The sequence below is a fragment of the Chamaea fasciata genome, unplaced genomic scaffold (assembly GCF_029207755.1).
Source record: "Chamaea fasciata isolate MVZ Bird 193981 ecotype frontalis unplaced genomic scaffold, bChaFas1.0.hap1 SCAF_1, whole genome shotgun sequence".
Classification (NCBI taxonomy): Eukaryota; Metazoa; Chordata; class Aves; order Passeriformes; family Sylviidae; genus Chamaea; species Chamaea fasciata.
The window spans coordinates 107292034-107312440 of NW_027094086.1; the positions used below are offsets into that span (position 1 = coordinate 107292034).

At 36.2% G+C, this 20407-nt stretch overlaps 1 protein-coding gene across 9 annotated transcripts in view; it reads right to left on the minus strand.

Annotated features, from left to right (window-relative positions):
• BBS9 (Bardet-Biedl syndrome 9) overlaps positions 1-20407 on the minus strand; it is a 286092-nt gene that overhangs the window by 245118 nt on the left and 20567 nt on the right. For all 9 annotated transcript variants that reach the window (XM_066192448.1, XM_066192439.1, XM_066192413.1 and 6 more), the window contains 4 exons: positions 9171-9345; positions 5404-5488; positions 3509-3692; positions 2113-2242 (listed from right to left, as the gene is read on the minus strand). In XM_066192448.1, the coding sequence (XP_066048545.1) occupies positions 2113-2242; positions 3509-3692; positions 5404-5488; positions 9171-9345 (574 nt within the window). The remainder of the gene's footprint in view (positions 1-2112; positions 2243-3508; positions 3693-5403; positions 5489-9170; positions 9346-20407) is intronic.

The window sequence follows — 20407 nt, forward strand, 5'->3', positions numbered from 1 at the left end:
CTGCATTTGTGAGGCAATCACTACTCCTGTCCCAAGGAATTTACATAAAATGTCTTCTAATAGTGTTTTTCTTATCCAGCAAGCTAGAGTCACCCATTAGAAGTAACGGCCGTTATGCCTAAAGGAGAAAATACAAATGAATGTGTATGAACTGTAGAGACAACTGTTTCAGAATGCTCCATTTACTTTGTAAGAATTATTGCAACAAAAGTGAAGAAAGTAATTAATTGGCATACATCATATTTAAGGCACTTCAATCTTTCAGCAGTGTAGGATTAACAACTTTATGCTTATTTAAGTCCTTAATATTATTTATGCTACAGTAATGCTGTGCTCAGAGGCCCCAACTAAGAGTGAGGTCTCTCCTGAGTAGAAGAAAATCATTATGACGTTGACCCACAAAGAATTCCCTTTCAAAATATTTTTTAAAACACCAAAACAATCACATATGCCCTGTTAAAGCCAAATTACTATCTCTACAGGCTTTACTACAGTTTTTGCTGTTTAGCTCATCTTTTTTTAAATGCTAGAAGGAAGTATGCTGCATATTTTCCAATAGACAGGTAAAAGCATAGCTCAGAAGCACACAGCCCTGGACCTCTCCCTGCCTTTCAGGCCATTGGGTGTAAGTACACAGGTGTTCCTTCATTTATCAGCAACCATATAAAGAGGTTTGTGTAACTAGATTGCTGTCTCTCTACCTGCCAAAGAACACAACCCCAAGTCAAACCCTAGCATTTGTAGGTCTGTGGGAATTCTAAATCTAACTGGCATATTGAGCTGGGACAGATTTTAGGCTCTCAGATTTCTCCCTAATATCAAACTGCTGAGTGTTGAAGTTCACAGGGAACAGGCAGAATCTGCATAAACATTTCAGACACATAATTGAAACAGATGGTTCAATATAATGGGTTTCCAAACAAGTAATTGTATATACAAATGTTAGTACAATCTGCTATTGTAAACACCATTTTTTTCCCAAAATTTTGTAATACAAATATTTTTTCCATACTTCAAAAGCTGTACTGTCATATTCTGCATAATTAACTTCTGGGTTATACTAAGTGGCCCACTGAGACTGCTCATTATATTTCACTTGTTAAGACCTGTTGGATGAAAGCCAGCCCAACTCTCTCCAGAGTCTAAAAAAACATAAATTATATATTTTTTTTAAATAGGTATCTATTAGTAACAAACAAAACACAAACATCCCTTAGATTACTCTGCAGAACTCAGTAAAGCTAGCTAGTCAGATGTTCTATTTCCATTTGTTTGGAGGTAAAATGCTTGACTTATGATCAAATGTTTAGCAATCCAGTGTATGTTGGCCCAGCAGCAACCAACCTGCTGAGGATCAGAAGAGCTACGTGACAAAGACACTCCTACTGCAACCCCTATGGTCATAGGCACTGGGCAACCAGCACCCAGCCTAGGTCTGGTGGCACACATACAGGCATAAATTGGATTGTCTAAAAACACTGGCCGAACCTTTCTGTGGTTGCTTATTTCAGTGACAGTTGCAGCACAAGTTATAAACATGCCCCACCTTCTCTTCGCCCAATCCCCAACTCAACCAGTTTTTCCCTAATCAGTCTTATGCTTCTTTTACAAAAAGACTGCAAAGTCTATTGCAGTGCAGACCTCAGCAATTTAAAGAGTTCCTTAATTTCCATAATTTAACACTGGAGTTTCAGCATCTGTTCCAACAAATCATCTCTGGAATGCATATGCTCTTAAATGCTTAATGAAGAACAGATTTTCAGTGAGATTTCCTATTTTCCTGTCTCAGGGAAGGACGCTGCCAGATTGCACAACCACACTTTTCATTCCTTTCAAAAAGAAGCTACTGGGCTGGAGCTATGAGACTCCAGTTTCAAACTTCAATCAAAAAGACCAGAAAACGTAAAGCTCAACAGAGTAATTCTAGTACTGTTCTAGTACACTCATTAATGAAATGAACATTTTACAAAACAAAGGAAAGAAACTTAGAATTTTCCTTTTAAAAGTTACCTTATTTGTTACATACCTCAGAATCGTTTGTTAGGACCTAGAAGCTAATTACACAACAAGAGATTAATCTAAATAAAAAGTAAACTTAAACAAGTTACTTACTGAAAATTTGCTACCTTCACTGATACAGGAATGCAGGGAAGTTGAGTAGCCCATTTCAAAGTAACATCTTGATAAACATTCAACATTTTACTGTGGTTTGCAATTAAAGTGTTTATTGTTCCTTCTTGCACTGTTCAAAGATAAAAAAATCAATTTTAGGATGGAAGATTTTTCAAAAACCGGTACTTTTCTTTGAGACTTATATAGTTGTGTTTTATTTTTAAGCAAGTAGTTGTTATAAATTAATTTTTTATAAAGCATCAAGAGTTAGGAAAGTTACATTGACACTAACCAAGAATATATGAGATTAATTACGCATACCAATTTCAATTGCATACTACACAATCCATACCACAACTTTCTAAGGTTCTGGCCAGCCATGTTTGGTAATTTAAAACATGGCAAATGAAGACTCATACTGGCCATATTGACATGCCAGGATAGATATGACAAAGTACACATTGACTAAATATCTGCTACTTACACTATTCATTAATTCTTTAACTTGTGTATGCCAATTAAATGTGCATGCATTTATAGGATTTATTTATAGTATGATTCAAATCAGAAAGTATAAAATGTGAAGATTGCTAAGATCAAATTTCCAAAGATTAAAATGATATTTTAAGTTCAAAAGGAGACATACTGTCAAAAATTTATCAGAGAGTTTTTGGAACATTAAAAGATAATAGGTATTAAGAGTCTGTAATTCTAACCAAGTATCTAACCAAGTTGTTGCCATCAACGTAATAACAACAAACTTTGATATTTTAAGAATCTGTAAGTATCAGAAGGTCATAAATCAAAAGGTCCTCAAATAGAAGGTCTTCAAACATTAATTTACTCCTCCAAAAACAGTCATTCTTCTGTGTTTGCTGCTTTGATAGCCTAGGCACCAGACAAGTACCTCAATCTGATAATAAGAAAATATGTAGATTCTAAAAATTATGACACTTCACAAAAAGTAACATTTGAAAACAAACCTGCCTCGTTCAAAGAGAGAGCTCCAAAGGCTATGATTCTACAGATCATAGACTCACAGAATCATAAAATGGCTTGGGTTAGAACAGACCTTAAAGACCAACAAGTCCCAACGCCCACTAACATGGGGAGGGACATCTCCCATCAGACCAGGTCACTCAAGGCCTTATTCAACCTGGCTTTCAACACTGCCAGCATTGGGGCAGCCCATTCCAGTGTCACACCACCCTCACAGTAAAGAATTCCTTTACTTTATCTAACCTAAATGCCATGGGCAGGGACACCTTCCACTAGACCAGCACAATGCCCCATCCAACCTGCTTACTCAAAAAATATATTTATTCAGTGGTTAAAAAAAAAAATTAAAAAAAAAAAAGAGGCAACCAAGCTAAAGTTAAATCTTCCTTTTACAAACCTGAACAGTAAGGAATGAAGCAACTCGGACTGTAATCAAGCTTTTTCATGAATCGTATTTGCCCATTATCCTTTAGGCAAAAGAAGTTTCTCTCACCAAGCACAAAAACTGAAGAAACTCCCTGATTAAATGAGACAACGCATATATCCCGTGCTTGCTCTCCGATGTTTAAAACCCAATCCACCTTCAAAAGAAAAAGCATGCTCCAGAAATCAAATGACAACCGCATATTAAAGACAAAACTTTGAGAAGGCTCAGAATTAATCAAATTACATATCATTAGCGTAGATAGAAAAGCTAAATCAAGGTCTTTTTCTGGATAAGAATTATCCTCATATTCTGAGGGCAGTCAGTAACTTTCCTTAATGTGACTCAAGCAACAAAAACTTTTTTAAAACAGTCATGAATTGTTGGCTATGCAGTTCAGTTAAGTACATTTAGAATTTAAAATACACATCCCATTCAAAATGGAAATGCTTTATACTTTAATGAATCCAAGAATAGATATTTAGAATCATTTTCATCTGCCTCTGTACATGTTCTTGATTATTAAGGACAAGGATAGAGAGCAAAAGGTGACAATTTATTCTACCAATATATATAAATGGAAAACTAGACAAACGTTTTAGGTGTGTAAGCCAATATTTCTGCTTGCAGTCACTCACGTACACCCTTTAAACTGGAGAATTTTCATGTATGTCATAGTTTGTTTACTTCTCCAACTACATACACTGATATAATAAACAACTACTTAGAAATCCTGCCTCACCTGTCTTATTGACACATTTCATTCATTTGTTTTTTCTCCTCTGAGAAATTTCAGCTAAACACACACGCAAAAAAATGCTTTTGACTCCTTCCAAGCTGGTTAAACAGAAATTTAGAATTTTGAAGTAAAAATATATCAAAGTTCAACTGCCAGCACTTCCTATATGAACAGCATCAATCATTTTGCTTAAAGAGCATAGAATGTGTCAGCAAATATCCTGGCATATCTGATATACAAAACTGGAAGAGCATTCCTAAAAGTTAAAGGGAAAAATCCAGTTTAGTATGTTTGTTTCCACGCACACTTCACATTTCAGATTTTAAAAAGCTGTTTCATTTGCAGTATATCTGATGAGGTCTCCAGGTTTTTTTATTTATAGATTTCTTTCTCCTACTTCTATATGTAGAATTCGGACTACACATGGAATTGAAAAATTCTACTATTAGCCAGCAGAAGGAAGATGCTCTCCAAATACTTCACTGTTGTACCTGAAATATGATGAATCTAGCATTTTATATATGCAGTATATTTAGCAGACAAGCAACTCTACTGCAGGACCACATAGAATTAAATTCTCTTCCTCTTAAGAGGAGGCAGCTCAAATATTAAACAAATTAGTGACAGGGACTTCCAGAAGACTATTGAACCCACAGGTTTTTGACAAAAAGAGTTCAGAACACTATTTATGGAAACACTGCACTGTGATTTTTTCTCTAAGTACAATGGATTTGCCAAGGAGAATGAGATTCATTTTCTACATTACAAAGTCACATCAGACTTCATTTAAAAACGTGAGCAATAATTCAGGTGTACCTATTTATTCTTACTACAGTGTAGGTTCTGTATTACAGAAATTGCCTTTGAAATAGTTATTTCCACCACAGTTATTTTTCTTTTCTCATTAGAACAACAGCAAGTTTTAAGGTCCAGCCTTAAACAACTGAGGCCCAAGAATACCTTAATAGAAATCTACCAGAGTCTTTCCATTGCCTTTAGCAGCAATAGGATCAGACCCTTTGGATCAGATCCTTTGCCAGCAGACAATGTTTCCCTTTGTTACCTAGCACCAGTCATTTCAATACGTGTGCAGTGTTCATACAGGGTATGTAAAATAAATGGGTTTTACCACAAGTCTTTTTCCAGAACTGAGTTTTCGCTGTTCTGTGTCTTGTCTTTCATCAGCATCTGTCGCAAATGCCAGCACTTGGTATCTGTTACAGGCAGTTTAAAAACATTAAAAAAATAATTATACCTTTGTAGTTAATACCTCTACATTAAGTTAAAAAAAAAAAATTATCATGAGTATACATACACAGTAAAATCACAGTCTGAAAGGATGGTTAGAAAGCCTACTGCAACATGTCTACCATCAGCAAAGATGTCAAGACTAGTATCAGTGTAGGATAGCAGCTAAGTGTAAAGGTAGAGATTAAAACAAGCATTTCTATTCAGATTTTATGTGGAGTTAAAATAAATTCAACAGTATATTAGTAAACAGAAGTACAGACCACAAAGATAGAAAAAATAAATTATCAAATTGTGAAATTAGAATTCTAACCAAAATTTACTTTTTTTTTTGCTCTTATTAAGCTTTTAAAAAACTTCCTAAACCACTCAGAAATACAATCTGCTCTGTCTAATAGTGAAACTTGCAAGCACCTCCATGAAGTAAACTAAGTGGCTCCAATCTAAGTGACTGCAGTAAACTGGAATCAGTAGGTGGCACATTTAGCAAAAGTTGGAAGCTTTGTGGCAGTTTTATTATTTTAACTGCCAACAAGCAATACTAAGGAAAATTGGCAATGAAGAATGAACAATGAATCACTTGAACAAACAATATCAACTGCCATAAAAGCTCTGCACATCTATCTGTCCTCAGTGTATAGTCCTGTATAGTCCTCAGTGTTCAAACTGTGTCCTCATTGATTCTTCTGTAACTGTTTCCTGAATTTGTGCTGGTATCGTAACTCACTGATCTACCCCAGTTTTTTTATGTATGCACATAAATAATCTGTGGAATACTGAAGGTTTTTACATAAGTGAAATAAACAATAGAGTAAGACCCAACTCAAAACTTATCCAGAAAGACAGCATTTAATTCTTGAAGTCACGGAGTGCCATCAGCTCCTAAGCTTAAACCAACACAATTCTGAATGTTCCAATTCAATCTAAATTAGCAGTACATATTTCTGTTCATTGCCAAAGTTGGAGATTTAAAGTGATGAAAACAATATTCCTCACATTTCATGCATGTATTGTGGTGCAGCAAAAGGACAAGGCATAATGGCCATACATTAAACCATAAGAAGTTCCACCTCAACATGAGGAAAAATTTCTCTACATTGAGGGAGGCAGAGCAGCGGAACAGGCTTACTGGAGAGTCATGGAGACTCCCTCCCCAGAGACAGCCACAGCCTATCTGGATATTCCTGTGTCACCTAGACGATCTCCAGAGGTCCCTTCCAATCCTAATTTTCCAGCTTGCTACTGAAGTATTTTAGTTTCTAAAATAGTTCTACTTACAAAAGTAAACTATGTACTTGGAGTAAGAAACCGAATTGCTTAAGGTGAATGCTATGACCTAGATAATAATACTGAGAGAGCTGCTTTTAGTACAACTAGGATGTCTTTAACTGTCCTCTGTATTATAAGAGAAGTTGCAGATTCACAGAATCACCAAATAAGCTGACTTGGAAGGGAGCCAGAAGAATCCTGACCAATGAAAAAAAAAATTTCCTCTTCACCATATTTTACTGATAATCTTGGAAAGAACTTTAACATTTTATTAACCAATCAGAGATGTAATACACAGGTTTCAAATCAAGCTCACATTAAACAGCAATACATACTGATATTTAAGTACCAGCTACCTGCATATAATCTTTCACAAAAAAAAAAAACTCAAGCCACAGATGGAAAAAACCTCAAGCCACTGTCAACTCAGCTGTCACATCAAGCATATAAGAGGCATTTTGCTCTTAGATCTCAGAAGAATTCAGGATCAACACAGTAAAAATTGCTTTCAAATGAAGCTATTGGTCTGTAAGAGCTATAAGATGCAGATAATTTGAAGTTTGGCAACTTATTCTGCTAAAAACACTAGATAGAAGTATTGTATTTTTATTCAATACCATAAAAATAACCTCTTCTCTCCTTAGCATTTTTGTTTCCTTCACTTTAAAAGGATTACTAAACTTTGTTCTAATGTCCCAATATTTCAGACACACACTAGAGATTAGTTCCATTAGTGTCTTAACATTTGACACTAAAGACCAATAACCAAGTGAAAAATTTCTTTAAAACTACATCCCTACAGTAAGAATGGCACACTTTTGAATTAGCAACAGACTGATGAATAATTATAGTCACATTTTTTGTAAAGGTCAAGAATCTGAACATAATTTAAACATATGAGATGTTAATATTAAAGGAAAAAATGTTTCTTTATTCCTTGACAATATTAATAGACTATATTATAATTTTATTTTAATATTGTATTAGAATTTTAATTCTAAATTCTTAGGAAAATTACAAATTTTCTATTAAATTACTTTAACTTGCAACACATATATCTCGTCCAGTTTTAAGAAAACAATACATGACATCTATAATGTTATTAATCTTAACCAGCAAAATAAAAAGAATATTGCTTGAGAACAGGCGACAGAACAGGGCAGTGTGACAAAGCATCATTTTTGACTAACATTCCCTGGATTACATTCCCACCGCATTATTTATAAAAAGGGGCATTCTTATTTTCTTTAATATGTATGATTACCTCAGAAAAAAATCCTTAACATAATTGCCCATTCCTTCAGCTTCATGAGATTCCTCTGAATGGCAGCCCTATCTAACCCTTTTTACTAGCCACTTCCAAAAGTTTGACATTGTCCCTGAATTTCAGGACATGCATTCTGTCCTTCTATCCAGGACGAAGATGTTAAAGAAATACTGGCTCCAGTATCATCATCACTCATCTTTGGCTGCTGGTTAAAACTGTGAACAACTTCTGCTCTGTAAGCCTGACAGCTCTGCCATTTTTCATCCATCTTAGGGAGTGTGGATTTTGGTCACCACAGGCAGTAGCTCTGCCCCAAACACCACCACACCCCAATGTGCTGCTAGGGATAGAGATTCAATAACCCTAACATTAGTTCTCAGTGAGAACAAGGGTCTGCAAGAGGGAAACTTCTTGTTTGAGAAAGGCTTCACCGCAGACATCCTCCACAATGTCTCACTGTTCAAGCATCCATCTGATTCTAAACAGATGGATACTTGATAAACTCTCAACATGGTGGTTGCATCACAGTCCCATGGATTCAAGTTGCTCCTCCACAGTAAACACAAATGCCCCCTTGTCTGTCTTTCAAAATCTTTCACATTCTCTTTCTTATTCTCTATTAGATTTGTGTCTAGTTGGCCTTATGATACATAGTCCCTGTGCTTGAAGGAAGTGGAAAAGTCTTATGCAGTCTTTACTTTCCATATTGTTCTGTTTTTCTAAATGTTGAACCCATAAACTTAATATGGTCACAAACTAAAATAGCTCACAACAGTTTCATCCATGTTCCAATGCTGAAAGCACAGACTGGACTGAACTGAAGCAAGGAAAAAACCTGGCACTTGGGAGCAACAGAGCCTTGATAAACTAGTAGACTTACTACCTTTATAAAAATAAAATAGGACCATAAAGTCCTCAGGACTCACAGCACACTTTCTTCTATGACTGTACTGAGACGGTAATCACTCAGCAACATATAACATCTTTCCTGCAACTACTTGGCTTTTGGATACTCCAGTAAAGGCATTAAAAATTAAACAAGATTACTTTCAATGTTTACCTCTAAATGATACCACTGAAGTATACTATAATGACTGAACATAAACACATACTTGTAACTCTCAACCTGCTGACAAGAAGACACTGTAATGAAAGAGTCTGTGCGAGAGCTGTAAGCCAATGGACCAGGCAGAAGAAAACCAGGTAAAAACCGGCCAAAAGCGTAACTTTCTTGTTCAAACAACATGAGCATCCCATCCATGGACTGTATGCAGATCAAATCTCGACCTAAGGGAAGCAACAGAAAGAAATACGAAGCAAACAATGCAATGTTATTTGTGTAGTTTTAATACTAAAATGGTGAGTTAAATTAAATTTGTACTCATAAGTAATCCTAACAAAAGTAAATTTTCATTTATGGGAGTGTTTACTAAGAGGAAAAACACTAAATATTCCAACCTCGATAAAAGCTTACTTTCTAAAATAAACAAACTAGACTGTGGGGGGAATAATATTCAGCATACACTTAAAAAAAAGAAAAAAAAACCAAACCAAAAAAAAAAAAAAAAAAAAAAAACACACCACAGCACGATATTTTATTTCAAAACAAAATTCCTAAGGATATAACTATTACAATTTCAGCTTAAAGAAACCTTTCAATATTCCCAAAACACCAATTTATTCTGGTTCCTAAATGCTTCCATACTTTACAAGTAGTCATAACAGCTGTGGTTTAAAATAATCAATTCTATTTTTTCAAGTCTATTTAAGCAACATAACAGAAAGTCCTACAAATATGTATTGTTGTGAAAATAATACAATGGTAATGTCTTCCATGTTTTACATTCACATTTTCTGTCTTCAAGGAAAGAAAAAACAAAGTCCAACTCTGTAATACTAGCAAGTCTAAAAAATATCAAATAAAAAAATCAGCTTGGAGTAAATTACTTCAAGCCTCATGCATTATTCAGCAGCCATAAGACATGTCATAGGACATGGTTTGTCATGCCTCAAGTACATCAATCTAAATTCAAAGTCTCATTGAGAAGATTTTGAGATCAGAAGCTGATTACACAGTTTGCACTTCATGTGCAAGGGTAATTCGTGCAAACAATATTTTTAGGCATTCAAAGAGAGATATACCATTAAGACTAACACTTTCTGAAGCTGATAGATGCATGCTCCTGAGTTCACAAGCTCTTATCTTGCAAACACTACATGAAATATTCAAATGTCTATTGTCTATTCAAATGTAATTCAAAATGTCTATTCACCTCAATTAAAATACTCTACTTTGTCTCGGGAATGAGTCTGCATGCATGAATGACCCAAATAAATTGTCCGTTCACTAAGTTCCACCCTAAATCCTTTAATAAGTTTTCTAACATAGGAAGGTGAAGCAAAACAAAAATAGACTAAAACTTCATTCTTGCAGTTCCATACAGGTAACAAAAGTCAAAGAAATAGTCAGTATCTGAAAAGCAACAAATGTACAGTGCAAAACATTGTTCATCTCCACTGTGATTCTTCATAGAAACTTTAACTACTTAAAAATAAATAGCAGTGTAAAAGGCAAGAAAGTACGTCACATTACTTGTCCTTGTGATTGAAATTCACAATAAAAATTTAGCTTAGGTAAAAGCAGGGAAGGGGAAAAAAAATTTTAAAAAAAGAAAAAAAGACGGAAGATCAATCAGCAGGGTCCTTCCCTCCTCCATCTCTTTTTCAAATTTTCCCATTTTCTAAAAATTAAGATCTACCATCCTTTTTTTCCAGATTCTGCATATAACTCATAACACGCATCATAAACCCTGTTGCCAATAACAACCATCAGATACAAAGTACACTTGAAAGGGCAATTCACGTTCATTTGGTTGAGGCAAAGTTGAATCTTTCAGTCTCTAGTGAAAAGACAAGAGCAAGACAGTCTTCTCTGTGACATCCACTTGCAGGACTAAAGTAAACAGTAACAAATTGTTTCACATGAAATTCTATCTGAACACAGGTTGAAGGATTTTGGTTGTTTTGTTTTGTTGCTGTTGTTGTTTCGGTTTGGCTTTTTACTGTGAATGTCATCAAACACTACAGCCGATTTTCCAGAAAGGTTGTAAAATCTTGTCCCATAGAAATACAGAAAATACAACAGAACACAATCCTGAGCAACTTCTAGCCAAACCTGCTCAGGAAGTGGGATTGGACTAGATGATAACAAGAGAAGAACCATTCATATCAGACATTCAAAGAAGTCATTCTGTCCTTTATCTCTGAACTACTCCAAGGCATCTACAGTGGATTTCTGTTCCTCTAAGCTCTGAAATTTCACAGGATTTAGTCCTATCACATGCCCCTGATCAGAAAAGACTGGGAACCAGCAGGGAAAATCGAGAAGTTTTGTACTGGTATGCTACCAATGTTAACGATACCCAGCTTCCACTTCCCAACAGCTGCTGACATCATTGTCACACTGCTGATGCAGTCTAGAAAGAGTATGAGCGAGCCAGCTATATAAAAGAATAATTGATCAGTAAAAGTTCCCTTAGAAAGTAATACAAATACTGATATCCAGTAAAAGGTGCTAGCTCACTGGTTGCCACCACACTCTCTCAGATATGGTTATTTTGAAGTATAGTTACTGGCTATTACAAAAACCTAGTGGCATTTTTATTTGACGCGCAAGAAAACAGTGCTTCATAACCCGGGTGTCTGTGTGACCACAGCCATTCTACCTCTGTTAACCTCAAAATCACATACATTCACATTCAGCACCAGGCGCACCGTAAGTTCTCCCATCACTTTACAGTAGCTAACTGTTTGGTTCCACCTCTATCAAGAATGCCTTTGAATTCTTGCCTTTATCAAGAATGCAACCCTGTAAAAACTTGGTATAGAGAATCTTCAAATCCCCTTCCGAAGTACCCTATGAATTCTCCTACTCAGAAGCGTGCCACAGAGGAAATCTGCAGCTGTCTGACAGCCCTATTTCCTGAACTTTAACTTCCAGCATCTAACTTCAGGGGAACTCCCTGGCACCTGTAACCTGAAGACAAGTCGATTAAAGATAGCAGCTTGAAATGTTTACTTTAAAGGGCACAGTACCAGAACACACTCGTACTTAGGGGTTAAGGCTTCCTGTTTTTCATCCTTTTTTTTAAACAAAGATATAATGTCAGAGAGAAAAAAAAAACAAGTATGAAAAATTAAAACTGTAAATGAAACAATTTAAGTCACAGAAAAAAATAACAACATTATGTATGTTTAAATTTTTACCATATTGTTACTACATTTAGAAAAGTCCTAAACATTGTTTGATGTAGATCAAAAGTAAAAGACATTTAATTGCAAAGGGAATGCACTTATTACCACAGAAATCTTATATATTTTGTAATAGAATTAATTTTCAGGTACTCCTGATTATACTGATAATGGTGAGAAAACTGTTTCAAACACAACTGCTATCCACAATTTTTAGGGTTTAAGCTTGTCTAAAATATACAACTAAATTGTTAATTTCTACTCTTCTGATGAAAACTATAGCAGATACAATTGATACGAAGTGATAATCTAGTTGACGCATTAATTTTTTTTAAGTCATTTTATTACAATTCAAGAAAAAAAGTCATTACAAATATTGAGGTTACTGCTTAATTAACAAGTAGTAACAGCTTCTGTTCTTCTCCGTATTATAAATATCAATCTTATTCTTACCAATTCCGTAACATCATGAAAGTGATGAAGAGAAACACTACAGCACTTCCTGCAATATATATGAAGCTACATGTCATGCCAAACAATGGAAGCATTCATCTTCAGCATTCATAATCCCCAATCGTGCACATATATCACTGTTAAAATCTCCCATTTTAAAAGCTGTGGAACACTGGAGTATGACATGACATCATATTACAAGTTCTTTAGAGTGCTCCAATGACCTGCAAGCACACTGCAGCACTGAACTGTACTGTCTAAAGAAACAGAGGCACGAGACTGAAACTCTTTCAGCTTTTAAAAGTACAGCAGCACATCTTAATATACCCACCACTTTGTTCAGCTTATTTGTGTTGTTCCTACTCACTGATTTTCAAATTTGAATTTTAACTAGCTCGTACTAGTGGATCAAACTCCAGTTATCCAAACTATTACATGTAAAGCAGAATTAAAGAAAATTAAATTGTGTATGGAGTTTTATTTTCCAGCTTTTTATAGGTCAACTTATTTCCTTCAGCCATTTGTTTTTAATGTGTGTCTAGTGAATGGAGTTTTTACATTTCACTTTGAGAAATGCAGTCCTCCAAACACTCAACCAGAAATGACCATTTCAAAAAAGCTTATTGCAGCCAGTTGGCCTTGCCAGTGACACATTTATAAAGTGAAAATATAAACAACAGTGTTTTCTGCATATCAGATGGAGTCACTTAGTGCACTCTACATGGCTTCAGCAGCTTGTATCTCAAGAGAAATGTCCCTTAGCCAGAAAGGGCTACTTCTAAGCACAAGTCTAGCTACTGTTGTTTTGTAGTTTTGTTATTCTAGCAGGGTATTAATATATTTACATCATACTTTTAAGCCACAATGTATTTTTAGAGCTAATGCAAAGATAAAATGAGAGGCAGGAGGTAGTTTTTGGAATAAGCTTCTAATTAAAACTATTTTGGACCTCAGGTTTTTTTGCATGTTAATGATTTCCTGTACTCTGAGGTTCCCCTCTGGCACCAAATCATTTTCATAAAACGTACATTATGTAATCACAGGGCCTGAGCACCATGTGAAATCAGGCAATGAAAACTGCAGTGGGATAAATTGGAAATCAGAAAAAACTTCATAAATTACAGAGTTTAGGAAGACATCAGCACAGAAAACTTTTAACCACCTTCAATGGTAGTCAAACACCTTACTAAAAAAGCCTCATGTGGAAGGAAGCATCAACGAAATAAAACTAAAAGATAAACTGGCATTTATAACACACTCAGGAGCCTAAGAGCCCTCTAATGACACATGGGAAATGCTTTCCTAATATGATAAAAAAGTGACCAGTGAAGTGATGCACATAAACTATATTCCCACACACAGGAAGACAAGTTCTTGTACTGACTAGAAACAACCAAGTACGTTTTCCTTTTCCTTCATAATTGGAATTTGGCCCCTGAAATTTCTCAAAGCATAGGGAACACAGACTTCTCCCATTCAAACCCATTTTGGAAAATTCTACTTGCTGCTGAGTGTAGCTACTTTAGCAAAGCAGATCTGGGGCAACTGTAAGAAAGGAACTTCAGGAATCAGGTCTGACAAATGGAAAAACCATTTGAAAATAACTTGAGTGGTTCGTCAAACAACGCATGCCTAGCAAAAGGCAGGTCTTACATCACCTCCCTAACCCAGTGCAGGAAGCACATGTCAGTGCACATTCGGAAAGAACTCTGAATTTACCAGCTTGGTGGTCTGGTGGCTTATCCTTGCATAACTACAGAAAGAATCAAAGTTCAGGGATTCAGCTGTGGCCATTTATCCTAGGCCAGAGGATCTGACTGCCCATACCCTGAACACAAACAGAGAGGGAAATTGCCCTGCATCACTCAGTGCTAATGCAAGTACCCATCCCAAATGATGCACGAAGTGTACATACATTTCAGCTGACAATGACTGGGTGCTTTTCTGCTGGAATTACAAAATCACTACCATGGGAAGGAAATAAAAAGAGAGTAGTAGATAGGAAGATAAGAACTTTAGGAAACTAAAAGAGTTTAAGGAAAACACTAAGTCCTTATTCTACTGATGTTAGCTTTAATTATTTCCTAAACCATTCTGGATATTAAAGCATTGCAGTAAAACATATACGTAAGTCCCAACACAAGAAATGCTCTCTCTGTAACAGCACTCTCTGTAAAGAAGCCTTTCTGGTCAAGTTATAGTAAAGCATGGAACCAGAGCTGCCACAAGAAAAAAAAAAGTCCTTGCTTTTCTCTCCCACCCTACTGTACTCTAACCTCTTGTAGATTTCTGCCTGCCATAAAACATAAGGAGGATTTACGATGGAAAGGGAATCTTGAGCTACTGAAATATCTCCAAAGGCCAGTCAGCCCTCACTCACACAATTAGTCCCTTAGAGACTTGTGATATACTCCTTTGTTCTTGATTCAAGTCTTACCACAGAAGATGACATAGTTAAATCATGTGACTTGGGAATGATGCCTTTAAATCTCATATTAACCTGAGGTGGTGGAAGGACCCTTAGGAAAAACACTAACTAGAATGAATTCAAAGGAGTAGGATAGACCAGCATGCAGTACAAAGGTCTCAAAGTATCAAAGCTGCAACGTCCAACATACTAAAATTCCTACTGAAAGAAACATAGTATTTGGCACTGTGTACACATGCCAGATAAAGTCTCTTCCCCTAATCAGATTATAGTACAAAAATCTGCTTATTACAGCTTCCATATTAAGTGAATCTTTTTTCTCCAATTAAAAGTGGATGTTTCCACCTAGTGCAAGAAATATTCTCAGTAAAAATGTTCAGGCAGCTGTGAAAGCAGTGTCACTCAAAGTTCTTCTCTTTTTTAATGCAGAAGATTAATTATAGATAGCATAAATAGAGGAGGTCTTGAAAATGGCTGTATGTGTGGATGCAGTCCGAATTATGACGATTCATGAAGATATGGTAAAATTCTTCCACTTAAATTCTGTTTGTTGCCATAACTTGTTCAGTAACTACTTTTCGGGCCCTAGCAGCTGCAGAAATCTTCTTCTAAGAGCCTTGCATTCATACAGGCATTACAACACTGGCACACATTTTTCTAAAGCAAGTAGGAGAAATTCCAGTCTGTGGACCTTTCTGCTCTCATCTGAAGTTACACACCTATCATGCATTACATAAATATTATAGAACATCTTACTGAACCAGCAAGTCTCCCACAAAAAAGTACTGCCACCAGTTGCCCTTTGAAATCAGTAACATTTGACTGAATAGTTCAGGCACATGATGTTTTTAGTGAATCATATATCAAAAGCAGACCTTTCACTGAGTTAAGCTGAATACATGCCCTATTTTTCAATATTTTAGGACTTTCAAAAGTTATCAGTAAGATCTTAAGTCACCATCACAAAATAAATCTATCAACTTTAAAATTCCATTTTAAACAGACCTGAAAACTTACAATGAAACAGAACTACACGATCCCTCTTTTCTCCTACTTCTCCTTTTATAGTCTCCTTAGACTGAGAAGCTTCATGACTGCTAAGCACTTCCCAAAGCTCTTTGATGAATGAAGCTGTCTCCGGGAGGATGATGAGTGAGTCAAGAGCTTATAGGTTAGGATTAAAGGACAAACTATTAAGGGTGACAGTGTTGTAGGTGATTGCTACATGCTGCCTGAGGGGGAGGAGGAAGCAGATGAGGTCTTATACAGACAGCTGGAAGTAGCCTCACAGTCACAGGCCCTGGTTCTCATGGAGGACTTCAACCATCTGGACATCTGCTGGAAGAACCACACAGTGAGGCATAAACAACCCAGGAGGTTCTTGGAAAGCTCTGACCATAACTTTCTGGCACTGGTAATGAAGGAGCCAACTAGGAAAGGTGTGCTGCTGCACCTTTACTAACAAACACAGAATGTATGGTTAGAGATGTGAAGGTCAGGGGTAGCATTGGCTACAATGAGATCATTAGTATCCTGTGAGAAAGAAGCAGGCCAGTGAGTACGATCACAACTCTGGACTTCAGGAGTGCTAACTTTGACCTCTTCAGGGACCTTCTTGAAGAATCCCAGGGGAACATGCCCTAGAGGGACAATGGGTACAAGACAGCTAGTCCAAGCAGTTCTGTGGAGAAGAACCTGGGAGAAACAGCAAGATGAGCCAGCAGTGTGCCCTTGTGGCCAAAAATGCCAATGTTATCCTGGGATGCATTAGGAAGAGCATTGCCAGCAGGCTGAGGGGGGTGCTCCTGCCCCTCTACTCCATCCTGGTGAGACCACATCTGGAGCGCTGTGTCCGGTTCTGGGATCGTGAGTACAAGTGCATTATGGAGCTCCTGCAGCAGGTCCAGGGGAGAGCAACAAGGATGATTAAGGGACAAGGTCATCTCTCCTATGAGGACAGGCTGAGGGAGCTGAGCCTATTTAGTTTCAGGAAGATGACTGAGAGGAGCCCTCATCAACATAAGTATCTGAAGGAAGATGTCAAGAGGATGGACAAAGACTCCTCCCAGTGGTTCCAACCAGTAAGATGAGAGGCAATGGGCAGAAACTGATGGACACAGGAAGTTCCACGTGAACATGAAGAAAAACTTCTTTACTGTGATGCTATGGCTGAGCATTGGACCAATCTGCCCAGACAGATCTCTGGAGACTCCCTCTCAGGAAATATTCAAAAGCCATCTGGAAACAACCCTAAGTAACATGCTCTAGGGACAGGCAGGGTTTGTGGCCTAGGTGATCTCCAGGGGTACCTTCCAACTTTACCCCCTCTTTGTGATTATTTACGAATTTTTTTAGCTAAATAATTGTTAAAGATATGCACTGAAGAATAATCTCCAGAATAACTGCAGTCACAGCCAAAGAACTCATTGAGAATATTTATAACAAAGTCAGATGGTCAGAAGCTTACAATACAAAAGTGAGGGTTTACTGCACAGAGTATTAGATGAAAGTCCAATATATCTTCAAATACACCCTAAAAATTAGAAATAAACAGCTTGACTTAATTTGCTAAAAATGCCAAGGAAACACAGCCACTTTTCATATTCAAGTCATTTGTCTACATATATCCTAGGCTAGTAACCAACATACAGAAAAGCTTAACTCTTACTTTGTGGTCAAATGAGTCAGTGAATTACATCTCTACCAAAAAAATCATCATTCTATCAGTTTCCTTCTTGGCAATCTCAGAGAAGACATCACAGGTTTAACAAGCAGGAGCAATTTGTTATCCTGTATTTTAAGACTGTTGGAAACACACTGAGAACACTCACATGAGGAGTTGGCTGTAAAGGGGATGATTGCTCATGTGGGCCAGGCTGGGCACCAGTCAGTGGATGGTGAGCAACTGTACTGTGCATTATTTGTTTTCCTTGGGTTTTATTTCTCTCTTCTTTTTATTACTATTATCATCATACTTCATTTCAAATTTTGAACTGTTCTAGTCTCAGCCCACAGGTTTTACCTTTTTCTGATTCTTTTCCCCATTCCACCAGGGTGAAGTGGGAGAAAGTGAGTGAGCAGCTGCGTGGCACATAGGGACTAAGCTACCGCAATTATGTAGTAGAGTGATTTTTATAGGAATTATTTGCATCAAACATAATAACCCAAAGTAAAATTAGTATAAAGCATTATAGCTTGTACAAGGTACATTTCAACCCTCTAGGAAAAGCAACTAAGAAGAGTTTGGTGACTCTCCAAACAAATTCCTATGGATTGGAGACTTTTTTGTAATGGAGTAATCACTGATGACCACTGGAAAAATAAACAAAAGCTACATATACACACTTCTGAAAGACCCCTTGAGAAGACAAAATAGACTAAATAATTAGAAACTAAAACTGCATTCTTTTGAAGGAAAATCTATGGGGCAGCAAACAAATCTTACAGACAAATGCATTCACATGAAATGCTGGAACATTTAAATAAGAAAGTACATATGTAAATAATAAAGCTGTACATAGGTTTGAAGTAACAGAAAATTCATCATGCCAAATTATTTATTAGATAAGGTAATAACATACAGTGCATTTCTAAACTTTAGAGACAGCATCTCTAAACTGAAATAAAACATCTGATGTGATCTCAGACAATTGACTCACAGGAAACCAGAGAATGGCAGGCAATACCACTAAGAAGAAGAGTCTGGAGATTAGAATAGGATGATGAATTAAAATGAGTCAACAATATGTCATCAAAACGACAAAAGATAGATTAGGTCATAATTAATATACACGTGCGATTAAAAATATATGAGGTAATTATTGTTCTGCCTTGGACCTCACTGACTCTTGGCAGGAGCACTGCAGAAGCCGTAACCCCACATGAAAAATACAAAACATTTTATACTACCAGTGCTCAGTGACTGCACACTTTTGGGCACCATACTTCAACAAGGGAAATTAGAGAAAGTGTCATACATAACTTACCGAAGTTTTGAAAAACAAGTCTATCACTTACATATACAACTGCTCCCAAAGTTATGTACTTCTGCAATTGATTTTACTTCACTTAAATTATAGCTCTTTTTCTAAACAAATTGCTGGTTAAGAGATTTATCTAGGAATTCATAATTGAGGCAAAGTTCTAGCATACTGAAGGCAATGAGAACTTTTATTTCAGTTAGGCTGTGATCATTAGGCTACAATCATTACTGCTAAGAAGACCTGGAGAAGGTAAAAAGAAATGGATGGTAAGAGATTCAGAGAATATTTTCCTTGATTATTTTTCATTCAATTGTTCAATTTAGAGAAGAGGCTCTAACTCAATTATTAATAGAAAAAAAAAAAAAAAAAAAAAAACACACTAAGTTTTCCAAAGTTGAGTGAGAAACCATTTGGAAGTAGTCATCAGCAGATCTACTCCATGATAAAATTTCAAAGCCCAAACCTCTCCAAAAATCTGCCCTTATGCAGAAGCAATTTAACAGGAAGGCGACCATTAAATATTATGCTCCTTAACAGAACTAGCCAATAAATCAAAGTCTGAATTTATACTGCTCCAGTATTTAAACATAGTCATAAGAATAATTTCACCTTACAGCATAAAACTCAGCTGATAATTTTTTTCTGACTAACACCTAATAAAATTTATTCTTGCAGAATTGTAGAAAAGTTAAACACACTCTACCCTCCTCACAAAGTTTCCTGTTACAGGGTTGCATGGTTTATGCATATGTTGTATTTCATTATTAAAAAAATTCCTCCATATAGCACCCTCTTTGTTGTAACAGTCAAACATACTTTGCCTCTAGGCCAGTGCAATAATAAAAGTAAAATGAATTCAAGGCCATTTGCTGAGAAAATTATAGGTTCAAGGTATTTTCACACTTTTCTGCTTGTAACATTGTCATGTCAAAGCTGTGTTTTCTTTTTTCCGTCTCTTTGCTATTGTTTTATTATCTGCTTTTATTGGTAGAGTTTCCATGAAACAACTTCAAATAAATCTGAACTACTCTGGAGCTGACTTAAGGCATTAAAGCTTCAGGTAAAAATGTAAATTTCAAGGCCTGTGCTTATTAGGGGAATCCAATACTAAATAATTTATCAACTCATTTGAAGAGTTACAGAAAACTCTTAATTAACTTATTTAATTAAGGTTAATTCACTTATTACTTAACTATTAGATAACACAAGTGTGTGGAATCACATAAAGCAGTAA